At 39.8% G+C, this 21,274-nt stretch overlaps 1 protein-coding gene across 3 annotated transcripts in view; it reads right to left on the reverse strand.

The window, feature by feature from the left end:
- Window positions 1–21,274, reverse strand: part of kif1aa (kinesin family member 1Aa) — a 381,215-nt gene that overhangs the window by 262,943 nt on the left and 96,998 nt on the right. For all 3 annotated transcript variants that reach the window (XM_069899341.1, XM_069899340.1, XM_069899343.1), the window contains 2 exons: window positions 15,760–15,940; window positions 14,336–14,408 (listed from right to left, as the gene is read on the reverse strand). In XM_069899341.1, coding sequence (XP_069755442.1) covers window positions 14,336–14,408; window positions 15,760–15,940 — 254 coding nt within the window. The remainder of the gene's footprint in view (window positions 1–14,335; window positions 14,409–15,759; window positions 15,941–21,274) is intronic.

Here is a 21,274-nt window from a genome sequence, read left to right on the forward strand (position 1 = left end):
CACTCCGACACAAACACTGAACTCTTACACTAACACTCCGAACAAACACTGAAATTTTACACTCACACTCCTACACGAACATTGAACTCTTACACTCACACTCTGACACAACCACTGAACTCTCACACTCACACTCTGACACAAACTCTGAACACTTACACTCACACCCCAACACAAACACTGAACTCTTACACTATCACTCCGACACAAACACTGAACTCTTACACTCAAAGTCCTACACAAACACTGAACTCTTACACTCACACCCCTACACAAACAGTGAACTCTTACACTCATACTCCGACATAAACTCTGAACTCTTACACTCACACTCCGACACAAACACTGAACACTTACATTCACACTCTAACTCAAACACTGAACTCATTCACTCACACTCTTACACAAATACTGAACTCTTATGCTCACACTCCGAAACAAACACTTACAATCACTCACCTACAAAAAAACTTGTACTTACAATTTTATACACTGAACAATTCCAATCACATTCCTACATACATATAAACACATAAAAACACTTCTACAAACTAACAAAACATTTGCACTGCTACACAAACACTAAACACTTACACTCACACTCTTACACAAACAGTAAACACTTACACACACACTCCTACACAAACACTAAACAATTACATACACACTCCTACACAAACACTAAACAATTACATTCACACTCCCACAAAAATACTTATACACACACCCCTACACAAACACTTAAACATACATTCCTACACATACATTAATCTCTTAAAATTACACTCCTACTAAAATATCCACACTCAAACTCCTGCACAACAATTAAATATATACACTCACAATCCGACACAAATACAAAACACTTACGCACACACTCCTACACAAACACTAAGCACTTAAGGTCACACTCTGAAACAAACACTGAATTCTTATTCTCACACTCTGGAACAAACACTTACACTCATACACCTATACAAAAATTTGAACTCCAAAACAAACATTGAACACACACTCAAACAAACACTAAACACTTACACTCACACTCTTACACAAACAGTAAACACTTACACACACATTCCTACACAAACACTTAAACTCATAATCATATACAAAGATTAAACAATTACATTCAGTCCTACATACATACAAACACTTAAACACACTTCTACACACACACTAAACATTTGGACTCCTACACAAATCTGAAACTCCTATCTTCACATTCCTTTATAAACAGTTACAATCACTCACCAACACAAAGTTAAACTCACACACCAATGCAAACACTGAACTCTTACACTCACTTTCCGACAAAAACACTGAACACTTCCACTCACACTTTGACACACACACTAATCACCTAAAAACACAATCGTACACAAACACTGAACTCTTACACTCACACTCCGACACAAACACTGAACTCTTACACTCAAACTCCGACACAAACACTGAACTCTTACACTATCACTCCGACACAAACACTGAACTCTTACACTCACACTCCGACACAAACACTGAACTCTTATACTAACACTGACACAAACACTGAACTCTTACACTCACACTCCGACACAAATACTGAACTCTTACACTCACACTCTGACACAAACACTGAACTCTTATACTCACACTGACACAAACACTGAACTCTTACACTCACACTCTGACACAAACACTGAACTCTTACACTCACACCCCTACACAAACAGTGAACTCTTACACTCACACTCCGACATAAACACTGAACTCTTACACTCACACTCCGACACAAACACTGAACTCTTACACTCACACTCTGACACAAACACTGAACTCTTACACTCACAATCCTACACAAAACTGAACTCTTACACTCACACTCCGACACAAACACTGAACTCTTACACTCACACTCCGACACAAACACTGAACTCTTACACTCACACTCCGACACAAACACTGAATTCTTACACTCACACTCCGACACAAACACTGAACTCTTACACTCACACTCCGACACAAACACTGAACTCTTACACTCACACTCCGACACAAACACTGAACTCTTAAACTCACACTCCGACAAAAACACTGAACTCTTATACTCACACTGACAAAAACACTGAACTCTTATGCTCACACTGACACAAACACTGAACTCTTACACTCACACTCCGAACAAACACTGAACTCTTACACTCACACTCCTACACAAACACTGAACTCTTACACTCACACTCCGACACACACACTGAACTCTTACACTAACACTCTGACACAAACACTTTACTCTTACACTCACGCTCCTACACAACCACTGAACTCTTACACTCACACTCTGACACAAACACTGAACTCTTACACTCACACTCCGACAAACACTGAACTGTTACACTCACACTCCGACACAAACACTGAACTCTTACACTCACACTCCGACACACACACTGAACTCTTACACTAACACTCCGAACAAACACTGAATTTTACACTCACACTCCTACACGAACATTGAACTCTTACACTCACACTCTGACACAACCACTGAACTCTTACACTCACACTCTGACACAAACTCTGAACACTTACACTCACACTCCAACACAAACACTGAACTCTTACACTATCACTCCGACACAAACACTGAACTCTTACACTCAAAGTCCTACACAAACACTGAACTCTTACACTCACACCCCTACACAAACAGTGAACTCTTACACTCATACTCCGAACAAACACTGAACTCTTACACTCATACTCCGACATAAACTCTGAACTCTTACACTCACACTCCAACACAAACACTGAACTCCTACACTCACACTCCGACACAAACACTGAACACTTACATTCACACTCTAACTCAAACACTGAACTCATTCACTCACATTCTTACACAAATACTGAACTCTTATGCTCACACTCCGAAACAAACACTTACAATCACTCACCTACAAAAAAACTTGTACTTACAATTTTATACACTGAACAATTACAATCACATTCCTACATACATATAAACACATAAAAACACTTCTACAAACTAACAAAACATTTGCACTGCTACACAAACACTAATCAATTACATACACAATCCTACACAAACACTTAAAAATACATTCCTACACATACATTAATCTCTTAAAATTACACTCCTACTAAAATATCCACACTCAAACTCCTGCACATCAATTAAATATATACACTCACAATCCGACACAAACACAAAACACTTACGCACACACTCCTACACAAACACTAAGCACTTAAGGTCACACTCTGAAACAAACACTGAATTCTTATTCTCACACTCTGGAACAAACACTTACACTCATACACCTATACAAAAATTTGAACTCCAAAACAAACATTGAACACACACTCAAACAAACACTAAACACTTACACTCACACTCTTACACAAACAGTAAACACTTACACACACATTCCTACACAAACACTTAAACTCATAATCATATACAAAGATTAAACAATTACATTCAGTCCTAAATACATACAAACACTTAAACACACTTCTACACACACACTAAACATTTAGACTCCTACACAAATCTGAAACTCCTATCTTCACATTCCTTTATAAACACTTACAACCACTCACCAACACAAAGTTAAACTCACTTTCCAATGCAAACACTGAACTCTTACACTCACTTTCCGACAAAAACACTGAACACTTCCACTCACACTTTGACACACACACTAATTACCTAAAAACACAATCGTACACAAACACTGAACTCTTACACTCACACTCCGACACAAACACTGAACTCTTACACTCAAACTCCGACACAAAGACTGAACTCTTACACTATCACTCGACACAAACACTGAACTCTTACACTCACACTCCGACACAAACACTGAACTCTTATACTCACACTGACACAAACACTGAACTCTTACACTCACACTCTGACACAAATACTGAACTCTTACACTCACACTCTGACACAAACACTGAACTCTTATACTCACACTGACACAAACACTGAACTCTTACACTCACACTCTGACACAAACACTGAACTCTTACACTCACACCCCTACACAAACAGTGAACTCTTACACTCACACTCCGACATAAACACTGAACTCTTACACTCACACTCCGACACAAACACTGAACTCTTACACTCACACTCTGACACAAACACTGAACTCTTACACTCACAATCCTACACAAAACTGAACTCTTACACTCACACTCCGACACAAACACTGAACTCTTACACTCACACTCCGACACAAACACTAAACTCTTACACTCACACTCCGACACAAACACTGAACTCTTACACTCACACTCCGACACAAACACTGAACTCTTACACTCACACTCCAAAACAAACACTGAACTCTTACACTCACACTCTGACACAAACACTGAACTCTTACACTCACACTCCGACACAAACAATGAACTCTTACACTCACACTCTGAACAAACACTGAACTCTTACACTCACACTCCGACACAAACACTGAACTCTTACACTCACACTCCGACACAAACACTGAACTCTTACACTCACACTCCAACACACACACTGAACTCTTACACTCACAGTCCGACACAAACACTGAACTCTTACACTCACACTCCGACACACACACTGAACTCTTACACTCACACTTCGACACAAACACTGAACTCTTACACTCACACTTCGACACTGACACTGAACTCTTACACTCAAAGTCCTACACAAACACTGAACTCTTACACTCATACTCCGAACAAACACTGAACTCTTACACTCACACTCCAACACAAACACTGAACTCTTACACTCATACTCCGAACAAACACTGAACTCTTACACTCATACTCCGACATAAACTCTGAACTCTTACACTCACACTCCAACAGAAACACTGAACTCTTACACTCACACTCCGACACAAACACTGAACACTTACATTCACACTCCAACTCAAACACTGAACTCATTCACTCACACTCCGACACAAACACTGAACACTTTCATTCACACTCCAACTCAAACACTGAACTCATTCACTCACACTCTTACACAAATACTGAACTCTTATGCTCACACTCCGAAACAAACACTTACAATCACTCACCTACAAAAAAACTTGTACTTACAATTTTATACACTGAACAATTCCAATCTCATTCCTACATACATATAAACACATAAAAACACTTCTACAAACTAACAAAACATTTGCACTGCTACACAAACACTAAAAACTTACACTCAAACTCTTACACAAACAGTAAACACTTACACACACACTCCTACACAAACACTAAACAATTACATACACACTCCTACACAAACACTAAACAATTACATTCACACTCCCACACAAACACTTATACACACACCCCTAAACAAACACTCAAACAAACATTCCTACACATACATTAATCTCTTAAAATTACACTCCTACTAAAATATCCACACTCAAACTCCTGCACAACAATTAAATATATACACTCACAATCCGACACAAACACAAAACACTTACGCACACACTCCTACACAAACACTAAGCACTTAGGGTCACACTCTGAAACAAACACTGAATTCTTATTCTCACACTCTGAAACAAACACTTACACTCATCCACCTATACAAAAATTTGAACTCCAAAACAAACATTGAACACACACTCAAACAAACACTAGACACTCACACTCCTACACAAATATTAACAACATACACTCACAGTCATACACATACAAAACATTTACACTCCTACACAAACATTAATCTCTTACACTCACACTCCTACATGAAAACTTACACATATATTCCTACACAAACATTAAACTCTTACACTCACTCCTACACAAACACTTAAACTCATAATCATATACAAAGAATAAACAATTACAATCACAGTCCTACATACATACAAACACTTAAACACACTTCTACACACACACTAAACATTTAGACTCCAAAACAAATCTGAAACTCCATCTTCACATTCCTATACAAACACTTACAATCACACACCAACACAAACTTACACACACACTCCAACACAAACACTGAACTCTTACACTCACACTCTGACACAAACACTGAACTCGTACACTCACACTCTGACAGAAACACTGAACTTTTACACTCACATTCTGACACAAACACTGAACACTTCCACTCACACTCTGACACACACACTAATCACCTACAAACACAATCCCACACAAACACTGAACTCTTACACTCACACACCGACACAAACACCGAACTCTTACACTCAAACTCCGACACAAACACTGAACTCTTACACTATCAATCCGACACAAACACTGAACTCTTACACTCACACTCCGAACAAACACTAAAAACTTGCACTCACACTCCTACACAAATACTGAACTCTTACACTCACACTCCAACACAAACACTGAACTCTTATACTCACACTCTGACACAAACACTGAACTCTTACACTCAAACCCTACACAAACAGTGAACTCTGACACTCACACTCCGACACAAACACTGAACTCTTACACTCACACTCCGACACAAACACTGAACTCTTACACTCACACTCCGACACAAACACTGAACTCTTACACTCACACTCTGACACAAACACTGAACTCTTACACTCACAATGCTACACAAACACTGAATTCTTACACTCACACTCCGACACAAACAATGAACTCTTACACTCACACTCTGAACAAACACTGAACTATTACACTCACTCTCCAACACAAACACTGAACTCTTACACTCACACTCCGACACAAACACTAAAAACTTGCACTCACACTCCTACACAAATACTGAACTCTTACACTCACACTCTGACACAAACACTAAAAACTTGCACTCACACTCCAACACAAACACTGAACTCTTATACTCACACTCCGACACAAACACTGAACTCTTACACTCACACTCCGACACAAACACTGAACTCTTACACTCACACTCCGACACAAACACTGAACTCTTACACTCACACTCCGACACAAACACTGAACTCTTACACTCACACTCCGACACAAACACTGAACTCTTACACTCACACTCTGACACAAACACTGAACTCTTACACTCACAATCCTACACAAACACTGAATTCTTACACTCACACTCCGACACAAACAATGAACTCTTACACTCACACTCTGAACAAACACTGAACTATTACACTCACACTCTGACACAAACACCGAACTCTTATACTCACACTGACACAAACACCGAACTCTTATACTCACACTGACACAAACACTGAACTCTTACACTCACACCCCAACACAAACACTGAACTCTTACACTCACACTCCGACACAAACACCGAACTCTTATACTCACACTGATACAAACACTGAACTCTTACACTCACACCCCTACACAAACAGTGAACTCTTACACTCACACTCCGACACAAACACTGAACTCTTACACTCACAGTCCTACACAAACACTGAACTCTTACACTCACACTCTGAACAAACACTAAACACTTGCACTCACACTCCTACACAAATACTGAACTCTTACACTCACACTCCAACTCAAACACTGAACTCTTATACTCACACTGACACAAACACTGAACTCTTACACTCACACTCCGACACAAACACTGAACTCTTACACTCACACTCCGACACAAACACAGAACTCTTACACTCACACTCCGACACAAACACTGAACTCTTACACTCACTCTCCAACACAAACACTGAACTCTTACACTCACACTCCGACACAAACACTGAACTCTTACACTCACACTCCGACACACACACTGAACTCTTACACTCACACTCTGAACAAACACTGAACTCTTACACTCACTCTCCAACACAAACACTGAACTCTTACACTCACACTCCGACACAAACACTGAACTCTTACACTCACACTCCGACACAAACACTGAACTCTTACACTCACACTCCGACACAAACACTGAACTCTTACACTCACACTCCGACACACACACTGAACTCTTACACTCACACTCCGACACAAACACTGAACTCTTACACTCATACTTCGACACTGACACTTAACTCTTACACTCAAAGTCCTACACAAACACTGAACTCTTACACTCATACTCCGAACAAACACTGAACTCTTACACTCATACTCCGACATAAACTCTGAACTCTTACACTCACACTCCAACAGAAACACTGAACTCTTACACTCACACTCCGACACAAACACTGAACACTTACATTCACACTCCAACTCAAACACTGAACTCATTCACTCACACTCCGACACAAACACTGAACACTTTCATTCACACTCCAACTCAAACACTGAACTCATTCACTCACACTCTTACACAAATACTGAACTCTTATGCTCACACTCCGAAACAAACACTTACAATCACTCACCTACAAAAAAACTTGTACTTACAATTTTATACACTGAACAATTCCAATCACATTCCTACATACATATAAACACATAAAAACACTTCTACAAACTAACAAAACATTTGCACTGCTACACAAACACTAAACACTTACACTCACACTCTTACACAAACAGTAAACACTTACACACACACTCCTATACAAACACTAAGCACTTAAGGTCACACTCTGAAACAAACACTGAATTCTTATTCTCACACTCTGAAACAAACACTTACACTCATACACCTATACAAAAATTTGAACTCCAAAACAAACATTGAACACACACTCAAACAAACACTAAACACTTACACTCACACTCTTACACAAACAGTAAACACTTACACACACATTCCTACACAAACACTTAAACTCATAATCATATACAAAGATTAACAATTACATTCAGTCCTACATACATACAAACACTTAAACACACTTCTACACACACACTAAACATTTAGGCTCCTACACAAATCTGAAACTCCTATCTTCACATTCCTATATAAACACTTACAATCACTCACCAACACAAAGTTAAACTCACAGTCCAATGCAAACACTGAACTCTTACACTCACTTTCCGACAAAATCACTGAACACTTCCACTCACACTTTGACACACACACTAATCACCTAAAAACACAATCGTACACAAACACTGAACTCTTACACTCACACTCTGACACAAACACTGAACTCTTACACTCACACTCTGACACAAACACTGAACTCTTACACTCAAACTCCGACACAAACACTGATCTCTTACACTATCACTCCGACACAAACACTGAACTCTTACACTCACACACCGACACAAACACTGAACTCTTATACTCACACTGACACAAACACTGAACTCTTACACTCACACTCCGACACACATACTGAACTCTTAAACTCACACTCTGAACAAACACTGAACTCTTATACTCACACTCTGACACAAACACTGAACTCTTATGCTCACACTGACACAAACACTGAACTCTTACACTCACACTCCGAACAAACACTGAACTCTTACACTCACACTCCTACACAAACACTGAACTCTTACACTCACACTCCGACACACACACTGAACTCTTACACTAACACTCTGACACAAACACTAAACTCTTACTTTCACATTCCTAAGCAAACACTTACATTGACACACCAACACAAACAATAATCTCTTACACTCATACACCTACACCTAATTGAACTCTTACAGTTATATAGCTACACAACTACTTATACTCACACTCCAAAACAAACACATACACTCACTCTTCTACACAAACACTTACACTCACAATCCTACATAAACACAAAACACTTACCTTCACATTCCTATGCAAACACAAAACACTTTCATTCCTAGACAAACATTAAACTCTTACACTCACACTCCGACACAAACCCTGAATGCTTACATTCGCACTCCGACTCAAACACTGAACTCATTCACTTACACTCTTACACAAATACTGAACTCTTATGCTCACACTCCGAAACAAACACTTACAATCACTCACCTACAAAAAAACTTGTACTTAAAATTTTATACACTGAACAATTCCAATCACATTCCTACATACATATAAACACATAAAAACACTTCTACAAACTAACAAATCATTTGCACACTCCGACACAAACACTGAACTCTTACACTCACACTCCGACACAAACACTGAACTCTTACACTCACATTCTGACACAACCACTGAACATTTACACTCACACTCTGACACAAACACTAAACACTTACACTCACACTCTTACACAAACAGTAAACACTTACACACACACTCCTACACAAACACTAAACATGTACACTCACACTCCTACACAAACACTTATACACACACCCCTACACATATACTTACACATACATTCCTACACAAACATTAATCTCTTAAAATCACACTCCTACAAAAATATTCACACTCACACTCCTACACACACATTAAATATATACACTCACAATCTGACACAAACACAAAAAACTTACGCACACACTCCTACACAAACACTAAACACTTAAGGTCACACTCTGAAACAAACATTGAACTCTTATTCTCACACTCTGAAACTTACACTCATATTCCTAAACAAAAACTTATACTTGCACTCCAAAACAAACACTAAACACTTACACTCAAACACAAACACTAAACACTCACAATCCTACACAAATATTAAACACATATACTCACAGTCCTACACATACAAAACACTTACACTCCAATGCAAACACTTACACATACATTCCTACACAAACATTAAACTCTTACACTCACACTCCTACACAAACAGTTAAACTCACAATCATATTCAAAGACTAAACAATTACAATCACAGTCCTACATACATACAAACACTGAAACACACTTCTACACACACACTAAACATTTATACTCCTCCACAAACCTGAAACTCTTACCTTCACATTCCGATACAAACACTTACAATCACACACCAACACAAACTTACACTCACACTCGTGCACAAACACTAATTACTTGCACTCACACTCCTACACAAACACTGAACTCTTACACCCACACTCCGACACAAACACTGAACTCTTACACTCACACTCCGACACAAACACTGAACTCTTACACTCACATTCTGACACAACCACTGAACATTTACACTCACACTCTGACACAAACACTGAACTCTTACACTCACACTCCTACACAAACACTAAACACTTACACTCACACTCCGACACACACACTGAACTCTTACACTCAGACTCTGACACAAACACTGAACATTTACACTCACACTCTGACACAAACACTGAACTCTTACACTCACACTGACACAAACACTGAACTCTTACACTCACACTCCAACACAAACACTTTCATTCACACTCCAACACAAACAATAGTCTTACACTCACTCCTACTCAAATATGAACCTCTTAGACGTACAATCTTAAACAAGCACATTCATTCACACACCTTCACAAACACTGAAACATTTTACTTATACTCCTACACAAACACTAAACACACACTCACACTCTTCCACAAACACTACACTCTTATACCCACACCTACACAAACTCTAAATGCTTACACTGACATTCCTACACAAAGACTATACACTAACACTCCAACACAAACACTTCCATTCACACTCCAACACAAACAATAAAATCTTACACTCACACTCCGAAATAATCATGAAACTCTTACACACACACACTCCTACACAGGCACATTTACTCACACTCCTTCAGAAACACTGATTGCTTACACTGAAACTCCTACACAAGCACTAAACACACACGGACACTCCTTCACAATCACTGAACTCTTATACTTACTCCTACACAAACACATACTTACACCCCAACACAAACACTTACAGTCACATTCCTGCACAAAGACTTTCTCTCACACTCCTCTACAAACATGAAACACTTGCACTCACACTTCTACACAAACACATACATTCACACTCCTACATAAACACTAAACACTTGCACTCACACTCCTACACAAACACTAAACACTTGCACTCACACTCCAACACAAACACTTACATTCACCTCCAACTCAAACAATAAAGTCTTACAGTCACACTCCTACTCAAATACGAACCTCTTACATGCACAATCGTAAACAAGCACTTTCATTCACACTCCTACACAAACACTAAACTCTTACACACACTCCTCCACATACACTAAACTGTTACACTCACACTCCTACACAAACACTAAACTTACACTCCAATACAAACACTTTCACTCACACCCCTACACAAACTCTTACATTCACACTACACAAATACTAAATGCTTACACTCCAACACAAACACTTAGTCACACACCTACACAAACATTTACAAGCACCCCTACACAAACTCTTTCACTCACACTCCTACACAAAAACTAAATTCTTACACTTACATTCCTACACAAACACTAAACACTTACACTCCTGCACAAACACTAAACTCTTACACTCAGACTCCTACACAAACACTAAACTCTTACACATACACTCCTTCACAATTGCCTTTTGCCAAGGATAGGTGAGTCTAAAACTAGAGGGCATAGGTCTAAGATAAAGGGGAAAGGATTTCAAAATGATTTGAGAAGCAATTTTTTTTACACTGAGCTGATGGGTCTTGGGAACAACGTACCAAATGAAGTATTGGAGGCAGATACAACATTTAAAAGGCTTTTGCAGAGATATACGGATAGGAAATGTTTACAGGGACACAGGCCAAACACTGGTGAGTGGGTCTATCTTAGATGGGTAACCTGGTTGACATGAATGTGTTAGGCCAAATGGCCTGTTTCCTCACTTACAAAATGAATAATGATAATGGTAGAGTTTACTGTTATATATAGTCAAACCCCTGATATCCGACACCTATGGGGATTGGTAGATGCCAGATAAATGTATTTTCTGATTGCTTGAGACATACTCTTTCAATGCCCAACCAATACACTTTCATTAAAGATAAACAGTTTAAAGGTCAAACCAACTGCACTGAACTTACAGTGAACAAACTTCACTTGCATGACCATATAAACCTTGAAGCATTTTACTTTATTTATTTTAAAAACATCTAACTGTTGCTGCATCTGTAGGTTTCTCCCCACCCCCACACACAGAGCCGCCAAAGACAAACAATAACATTATAGATAATTAACCATGCACACCCTGCCCCAAAATTTACAGATAAAGCCTCTGACTCTTACCCAGCAGAAAAAAGGAGACACTTTTAAGAGGGTCTCCCCAACGGTGAGCGGCATCAACCTGGGTGATGCCATCGCTGTTTCACACAACTTTATTCAAACAGCTGCTATGAGCAAAGCCTGACCAAGGCCCTCCACTGGCTGAATATTTACTCCCGTCTTCACTTAGGTTTATGTGTTACTTCAGAGAACATTTACTTTCACAATTTTAAACTTAAATATTTTATTTATTATTTTCTTTTTTATTTTATTTATTTTTATTTTCTTTTGCCAGTTGCTTGAATTCCAGATATCAGAGGTTTTACTGTATGTTGTATATCACCAAAATTCTTACTTGCTCCGACAGAATAGGTACTTCATAAAAACTACAATATACATATCTCTGTCTGTCTCGCTCTATAAAACACACACATAGTTACATTGGAAAGGGAGACATCAGGGATAAGTTTTTTTTTACACAGAGTTGTGGGTGCTTGGAATGCCTTGCCGGGGATGGTGGTGGAAGATGAAACATTGCGGGCATTTAAGAGACTCTTAGACAGACACATGAATGAAAGAAATAGAGGGTTATGAGGTAGGGAGGGGTAAGTACTTTTTTAGGGAGGGATATATGGATCGGCAGAACACCAAGGGCCAAAGGGTCCCTACTGTCCTATTCTATGTTCTATGATAACAAATAGAAAAGATAGATAATAATATTTACAGTTGCATTATAATGGTGGTTGGCGACTAAACTGCCTTCCCCACCAGGTTTGCCTGGTGAGGAGGGTGGCTAGATACCCTGTAGGATGAAAAACAAGACCTGTGAAAGGCCAGACGATCCTTATCGTAGGGTCAACGGCCATCTGGCAATCACATGCTGTGAAGCGCGGAAAGGGCATCCCTTGCATTGAAGCTTGGTCTGGCCAGTCACTCCAGCAGAACCTCCCCTAGCCGTCTTGGTTGTCACCATGGCGCTGGATCTGGGGAGGGGATGTTGAGATGGTGGGTGTGATCCTGTGCAGCCCCTACTCCCCTAAAATCCATTCACGGACACGCTGTTCCTTTCTGAGGAGTGGGGTATCCATCCCACAAACTGACTGAAAGGAATCATCCTCCTCCTGTGGGATAGATCGCCGGAAGTCAATGGTGCAGACAGTGTTCCTATGATGTCAGAGCAGTGCATGATTCGTGTAACAAGAGGAGTGTAATTCCACATACCAGTCGCTGCTGTTCCAACAGTAAATCAGCTTCCTCCTTTTCTCGCCGGTATTGGGTTTCTAGTTCTTGAAGCCTTTGAAAAAATTCAACAAAGTAAAATAGGTACTGAGCCACAGAAGTTTCACAGTTCACCAATGCAGAATAACATTAAACACTGGTTGACTTCCTTGCAAAGCTCCCTCAACAATATGATAATACTGAGTAAAGGGTGGAAAGGACAGATTACAAAAATCAAGTTCTATCAGCACAATCCTGTTCGACATCATTCCCAGATCAGGAATAAAACAAATTTGTTTCATAAGATCTAGTAGAGAACTTGAATCACAAAGGTATAGAAGGCGACTACTCAAATGCTGAAAAACATAATTAGTGTAAATGGGTAATAATATAAATGATAATCAGTACGATACTGAAGGGCCTATTTCCATATTAATCGACTCTAGTGTCTGTGGGAATAAGACTATTTTCTCAATAACTTCCAAGTTATACCAGACATTTTTGATCAGCTTTAAGGTCCCTCTGCATTGCATGTGGGCCAATCAGGTTAATAATCCATGCAGTGAATTTTTAATATTTTAAATCTAGAGCCAGACCCTTCCGGCACATGTGACCAATTTAGCTACAAACCCCATATGTCTTTGGAATGTGGAAGGAAACCAAAGGCGTGTGGTCACAAGAGAACATGCAAACTCCTCACTGATAGTGCCTGGGACAAACCTGGGTCGCTGATGCTGTAATAGCATTGCTCTAACTGCGATGTGAACCGTGCTGCCCTTATTTATAAAAATCAAATTAAATCCCATCAGAGGTTGACAGATAATCCTGTAATCTAACATTATAAAAAAAGACTAAATATGCCAGTATTAAACACTTGTTCAAAAAATGGCAATAAACTAAGTCATTAAGAAAAATCAAATATGCTCATGTAAGAAATGCAAATATGAATTAGTTAAGCCATTTTACCAATGCACTTATATTATTCTATAGCCTTTTGTAAGGCAAGTGAGTGAGGATGTGTTTATATTGTTGCTTTAAATGGTTTGTGTGCAGCTCCTGAAACTTAGCTTGTTCCCCAGAGATGCAAGGCTGAGACCCATTCAACCACCTTTATTTCACCGTTAAAAAATATAATAGCTCCTTAAATACTCACTAGCAGTTTATCAGATTGTGCCTGTCAGTTTTAACCAACCTAACCCAAGGCCTTAACTAAGGTTAATGAGCAAGGAGATATTTTCACTGAATAAAGCCATGATATGTCAACTAACAATACTCATAAATTCAATCATTACCATTTTAGAAAGGTATGCAATGGAACTTGGACAATTCTGCTGCACTGATTGCCATCTATGTCAAAGGACTTCATAACACATCCTTCGTTTAACCCCCTTTGGACCCCACTATTTGTCTACATTTCCTGATTTTACCTTTGCTCCATCTCCTGCTTCATGTCAATGCCCTGCTTCTCCAGCAATTCCCGCTGGGCAAAGGCCCAATCCACAGGCTCAACTGGCGTCTCTGCACAGGGTGTCTTGTCCCGCTCTTGTCGAGCTTGTTCAGGGTGATTGAAACGGAAAACGTGGCTCTTCCCCATGATAATGCGGTTTCCTTTCAAAGGCAAAAAAAGGGCAAACATTATCTCCACCTCCACTGTGAGTGTGCTATGTTAATTGCCAAGGCTTTAGGACATCTGTCCTCAATGAAAGTCCAGCGTTCAGAAGATATTAGGTGCAGTTTCCTTCAGGAGTGTCCATTACTGACTCCCAAATAAAGGGCAGTGCCCCTCCAGCCAAGGAAGTGACTGAGCCATTAAACTACCTCCTTCTTCGTGTGGTCTTTTGCTTAAATCAAGATAGACAGAGTGGACTGTGAACACCTTTTATCTAGGGCAACAGTAGCAAATACCGTAGGGCAGCTGTAAAGGGTAAGGGGAGGAATGTTCAGGAGAGATTTCAGGGTTTATTTTCCTTTCAGATTTATTGTCAAGAGTGACAATAAATGAGTGATATCACATGCAACCCCTGACATTTTTTTTCCTGCAGAATTTTTACTTATTGGAGGTACAAAAACCTGTACTCAAGCTACATCTACAAAAGGGAGAAATGTAAACAAAGAAAAAAAACAAATTGACTGTGTAGTACAGAAAATAAATAATAAAAAATGTGCAAAGTAAGTGTTCTTAAATGAGTCTCTGATTGAGTTCATTGTTGAGGAGTCTGATGGTGGAGGGGGAGTAGCTGTTGCTGAACCTAGTGGTACGAGTCTTGTGCCACCGAGACTTCTTTCCTGATGGCAGCAGCGAGAACAGAGGTGTGGATCTTTGATAATTGCTGCTGCCCACTGACGGCAGCATTCCCTCTAGATGTTCTCAATCGTGGGGAAGGTTTTACCTGTGATGTTCTGGACTGCATCCACTACCTTTTGAGGTCGGGGATATGGTATCCCCATACCAGACCATGATGCAGCTGGTCAGTACAATTTCCACCAAACATCTGTAGAAATTTGCCAGGGTTTCTGATGTCATACCAAGTCTCCACAAACTCCTGAGGAAGTAGAGGCACTGACGTGCTTTCTTCATGATGCCATTAGTGTGTTGGGTCCAGAAAATGTCCTCCAAGATAGTGACTTCCAGGAATTTAAAATTGCTCAACCTCTCCACCTCTGATCCCCCAATGATCACTGGATCGTACACCTCTGGTTTTCCCTCCCTAAGGTCAACGATCAGCTCCTTGGTTTTGATGACATTGAGTGCAAGGTTGATGTTGGTGCACCATTCAGCCAGGCTTTCACTCTCCCTCCTGAACGCCCCCTTTTATACAACTCACTACCATTGTATCATCAGAAAATGTGTAGCTGGTGCTATTGTCATACACAGCCGCAGTGGTAGCTGTAACGTGAGTAGAACAGGGAGCTAAGAACACAGGTATGATACTGATGGAAATTTTGGGAGAGATATTAGAAGCACAGAGAACCATAGATCATTGCATCTCAGAAAACAGGTCCTTCAGCCCTTCTAATTTGTTCCAAATTATTATTATGCCTAGTCCCACTGACCTGCATCCAGTCCACAGCCCACCCCCCACACCCCTCCCATCCATGTACCTGTCTAAATTCTTCTTAAATGTTAAAATTGAGCCCGCATTCACTTCAGCTGGCAATTCATTCTACACTCCCACCACTCTCACTGATTGTTATGTGGAGGTGAAGAAATGCAGGATCATATTACACAGTGGGGTATTAAGGCCCAGATCTTGGAGTTTACTGATCAGTTTTGACTGGATGATGGAGTTGAATGCCAAACTGTAGTCAATAAAGAGCATTCTCATAAATGCATCATTCTTGTCCAGGTATTCCAGGACCGAGTGAGATGGCATCTGCTGTAAACCTGTTTCTGGAGTAGGCAAATAGGAATGGATCCATGTGGCCACTCAGACAGGAGCTGATAGGCTTCAAAACCAGCCTTTCAAATCACTACATCACCATCGATGAGAGTGCCATTAGTTGGTAATAATTTAGGCAGGTTACCACACTCTGCTTGGGCACAGTTACAATTGAGGCCTGTTTGAAATGGGTGGTTAAATAGATACAAGTGGGTGCCTTAGGACAGGATATATAGAGATATTTTTGGGAGATAAATTGTGAAAGGATTGTTAGAGTAGGTTAAATACAAACAATTTAAAACAGATCTTATTTGAAATGCTAGACATATCAGCTCCATAGCTTTTGAAAGAGCTTTGGAGTGTGCTCAAGAGACTTCATTAATGGATTGTTGTTTACAAAAAGGCAACAGATGAAAGATCTTGTTGGAGCCACATATTTTCTGTAAATGTTCTAAGAGGGTGGTGAGAGAGTCAAACAGGCTTTCTCTCAGAGAGAGAGAAGAGAGAGAGAGAGAGAGAGAGAGAGAGAGAGAGAGAGAGAGAGAGAGAGAGAGAGAGATCAATTCTACACCTTTACAGCTAGGACTGGAATAGGACAAGCTGGCAAGCTTGTGGAAAGCCCCATTTGGAAGACGACCTGGTCAAAACCCTTGTGATTCATGCAAGAGGAGAGGACTGGTTGTCTAATATTTCACTTGCAATAAGAGAAACAAAAAGGTACTCTGTGGTGACCTGAAAGAAAGAGGTTATCATCTGGAGAACCATGAAGGGGCAAGTTTGGTCAGCAAGACACTGAAGTGGCTGAAGGAAGTACATCAGTTGTGGATGTCCTGGAACAACAAATCTCTCTCTGAAAACCGACAAGAGCCTTTTAAACACCAAAGCCTGGTGAACTTCATAAATGTTTAATTACGTGAACAGTAAAAGAATTGCATGCAACCAGTGAACTTGGAGGAATGCGAAGTGAGATTGGACTGCGAACCAAAAAACTTTTATGAAGTTACACACACATTATATACACGTGCACTTAGAATTAGAAAGGGATTAAGTTAAAGTGTGATTCTATTATCATGTTTAAAGATAATTAAAAGCAACTTTTGTTTAAGTAACCATTTGTCTTCTTGAATATTATTGCTGCTGGGTTTTGGGGTCCTCCGGACTCAAAACACCTCCCATATCTCAAAGATGTGGTTAACTGCTTGCTCTATATTGTTTGGAGTGTGGGTGATGAGGAGAATCTGGGCAAAGCATAATGAGAATATAGGGAGAATTAAATGTCCTTGTAACAGCCTGGCATGCACTACCAGGGTGGTGGTGGTGGAAGCTGGTTCATAGAGACATTTAGAGGACTCAAAGAAAAACCAAGAGTTTTTGATGTGGTCTGAAGGTTTAGATTGCTGAATCTATACAGGTCATAACATATAACATAACATAACATAACAATTACAGCATGGAAACAGGCCATTAGGCCCTTCTAGTCTGCACCGAACCAAACACCCCTTTCTAGTCCCACCTCCCTGCACAATGCACATAACCCTCCATCTTCTTCTCATCCATATACCTGTCCAACCTTTTCTTAAATAATACAATTGACTCCGCCGCCACTATTTCTCCTGGAAGATCATTCCACACGGCTACCACTCTCTGAGTAAAGTTCCCCCTCATGTTACCTCTAAACCTCTGCCCCTTAATTCTTAACTCATGTCCTCTTGTTTTAATCTTTCCTCCTCTTAACGGAAATAGTCTATCCACATCCACTCTGTTTATCCCTTTCATAATCTTAAATACTTCTATCAAATCCCCTCTCAACCTTCTACGCTCCAAAGAATAAAGACCTAATCTGTCCAATCTCTCCCTATACTCTAGATGCTTAAACCCAGGTAACATTCTGGTAAACCTTCTCTGCACTCTCTCCACTCTGTTTATATCCTTCCTATAATTAGGCGATCAGAATTGCACACAGAGTGACCAGAACTGCACACAGTCAACTCAACATCGTGGGCCAAAGGGTCTCTACTCTGGTGTAATATTCTATGTTCTTAAAAACAAATTCTTGATTCTGAATCATTAGATTGTGACTGAAATGGAAAATTAATGGGAGCTCCAGTACCCCAGCCAAGATTACCACAAATTGTTGTATGTCATTTATGGGGATGGTTATGTGCAGAGAACAGCTGGAGCATATGTTTACATATTAATTGCACTTTATTTCGGCAAACTTTTTGCTCACAATTTTTAATTTATTTTTGTAAGGCTTCATATAAATGTTTGCACTGTGATGTCGCCAAACAATGAATTTCGTGACTTGCTCATGACAACAAATTCTGAATCTGATTGTGGTTGGGAAGTGAATTGGGATTCCATGATGATGAAATGGAGGATGTATAAATGGACATCATCTTCCTTTCACAAATGACCTTCTCTGAGTAAGATCAGCTTTGTGCCTCTTCCCTCTTTTCATACAACCTCTACAAACGTCCACATGCAACTCATTTACAGGGATTCTGCATGAATAGAAGCCCAAGATTATCTTTACTTCCTTTCCTCAAGCTGTTAAAGCGCATTTTATACACTGAAGCCCAACTCATAACCTCATTAAGCACTTACAGGGAAGAATATATTTTGAATGAGCTGAAATGTTCAGCGGAGATAATAATTTTCAATTCAAATTTGATGCTCTTGATGGATAACACTGATTATATGATTCTTCTCTCCTCAATCAAACTGATGATCAAAGACAGTTCAAGGGCAAGTACCTCAGTTTGCGGGTATAATCAGTGGTGTCCCCCCACAAAGGTTTCCATTCATTGCGTTTGTTAATGTTTGAGGTGCTGGGCAGAGCCAAGATTTCTAATAAATCAATGATAGGCAGGAAAGAATGTTAGAGGAGGGTAAAGGTCATGAGAGGACCGTACATATAGACAAAAATCAAAGGTTTTGTGTGTGATAGAAATGTTCTCAGCTGTATTTATTTCAAGCAAGGAGTATTGTCAGAAAGGCAGATGATCTTAGGGCATGGACTGGTACATGCGATTACAACGTTATTGCTATTAGTGAGACTTGGTTGCAGAAAGGGTAGCTTAATGTTCTGGGGATCTGTTATTTCAGACATGATAGAGTGGTTGAGATGAAAGGGGGAGAAGTGGCATTGCTAGTTAGGGAAAATATCACAGCTGTGCTCAGACAGGACTGCCAAGAGGGCTCGTCGACAGAGGCCATATGAATGGAGCTGAGGAACAGGAAAGTTGTGACCACACTGATTGGGTTGTATTATAGACCACCCAATAATCAGAGAGAATTGAGGAGCAAATCTGTAGAGAGATAGCAGACCGATGTAAGAGGCAGAAAGTTATAGTAGTAGATTTTAAATTTTCATATAATTGACTGAGATTCCCATATTCTAAAAGGGCTGGATGGCTTAGAATTTGTCAAATGTGTTCAGGAAAATTTTCTAAATCAATATATAGAGGTACCAATGAGAGAGGATGCAATATTTGATCTCCTATTAGGGAACCAGACAGGTCAGGGGACAGAAGTATGTGAAGGCGAATATTTTGGGTCC

This window comes from Narcine bancroftii, chromosome 9, assembly GCF_036971445.1.
Source record: "Narcine bancroftii isolate sNarBan1 chromosome 9, sNarBan1.hap1, whole genome shotgun sequence".
Classification (NCBI taxonomy): domain Eukaryota; kingdom Metazoa; phylum Chordata; class Chondrichthyes; order Torpediniformes; family Narcinidae; genus Narcine; species Narcine bancroftii.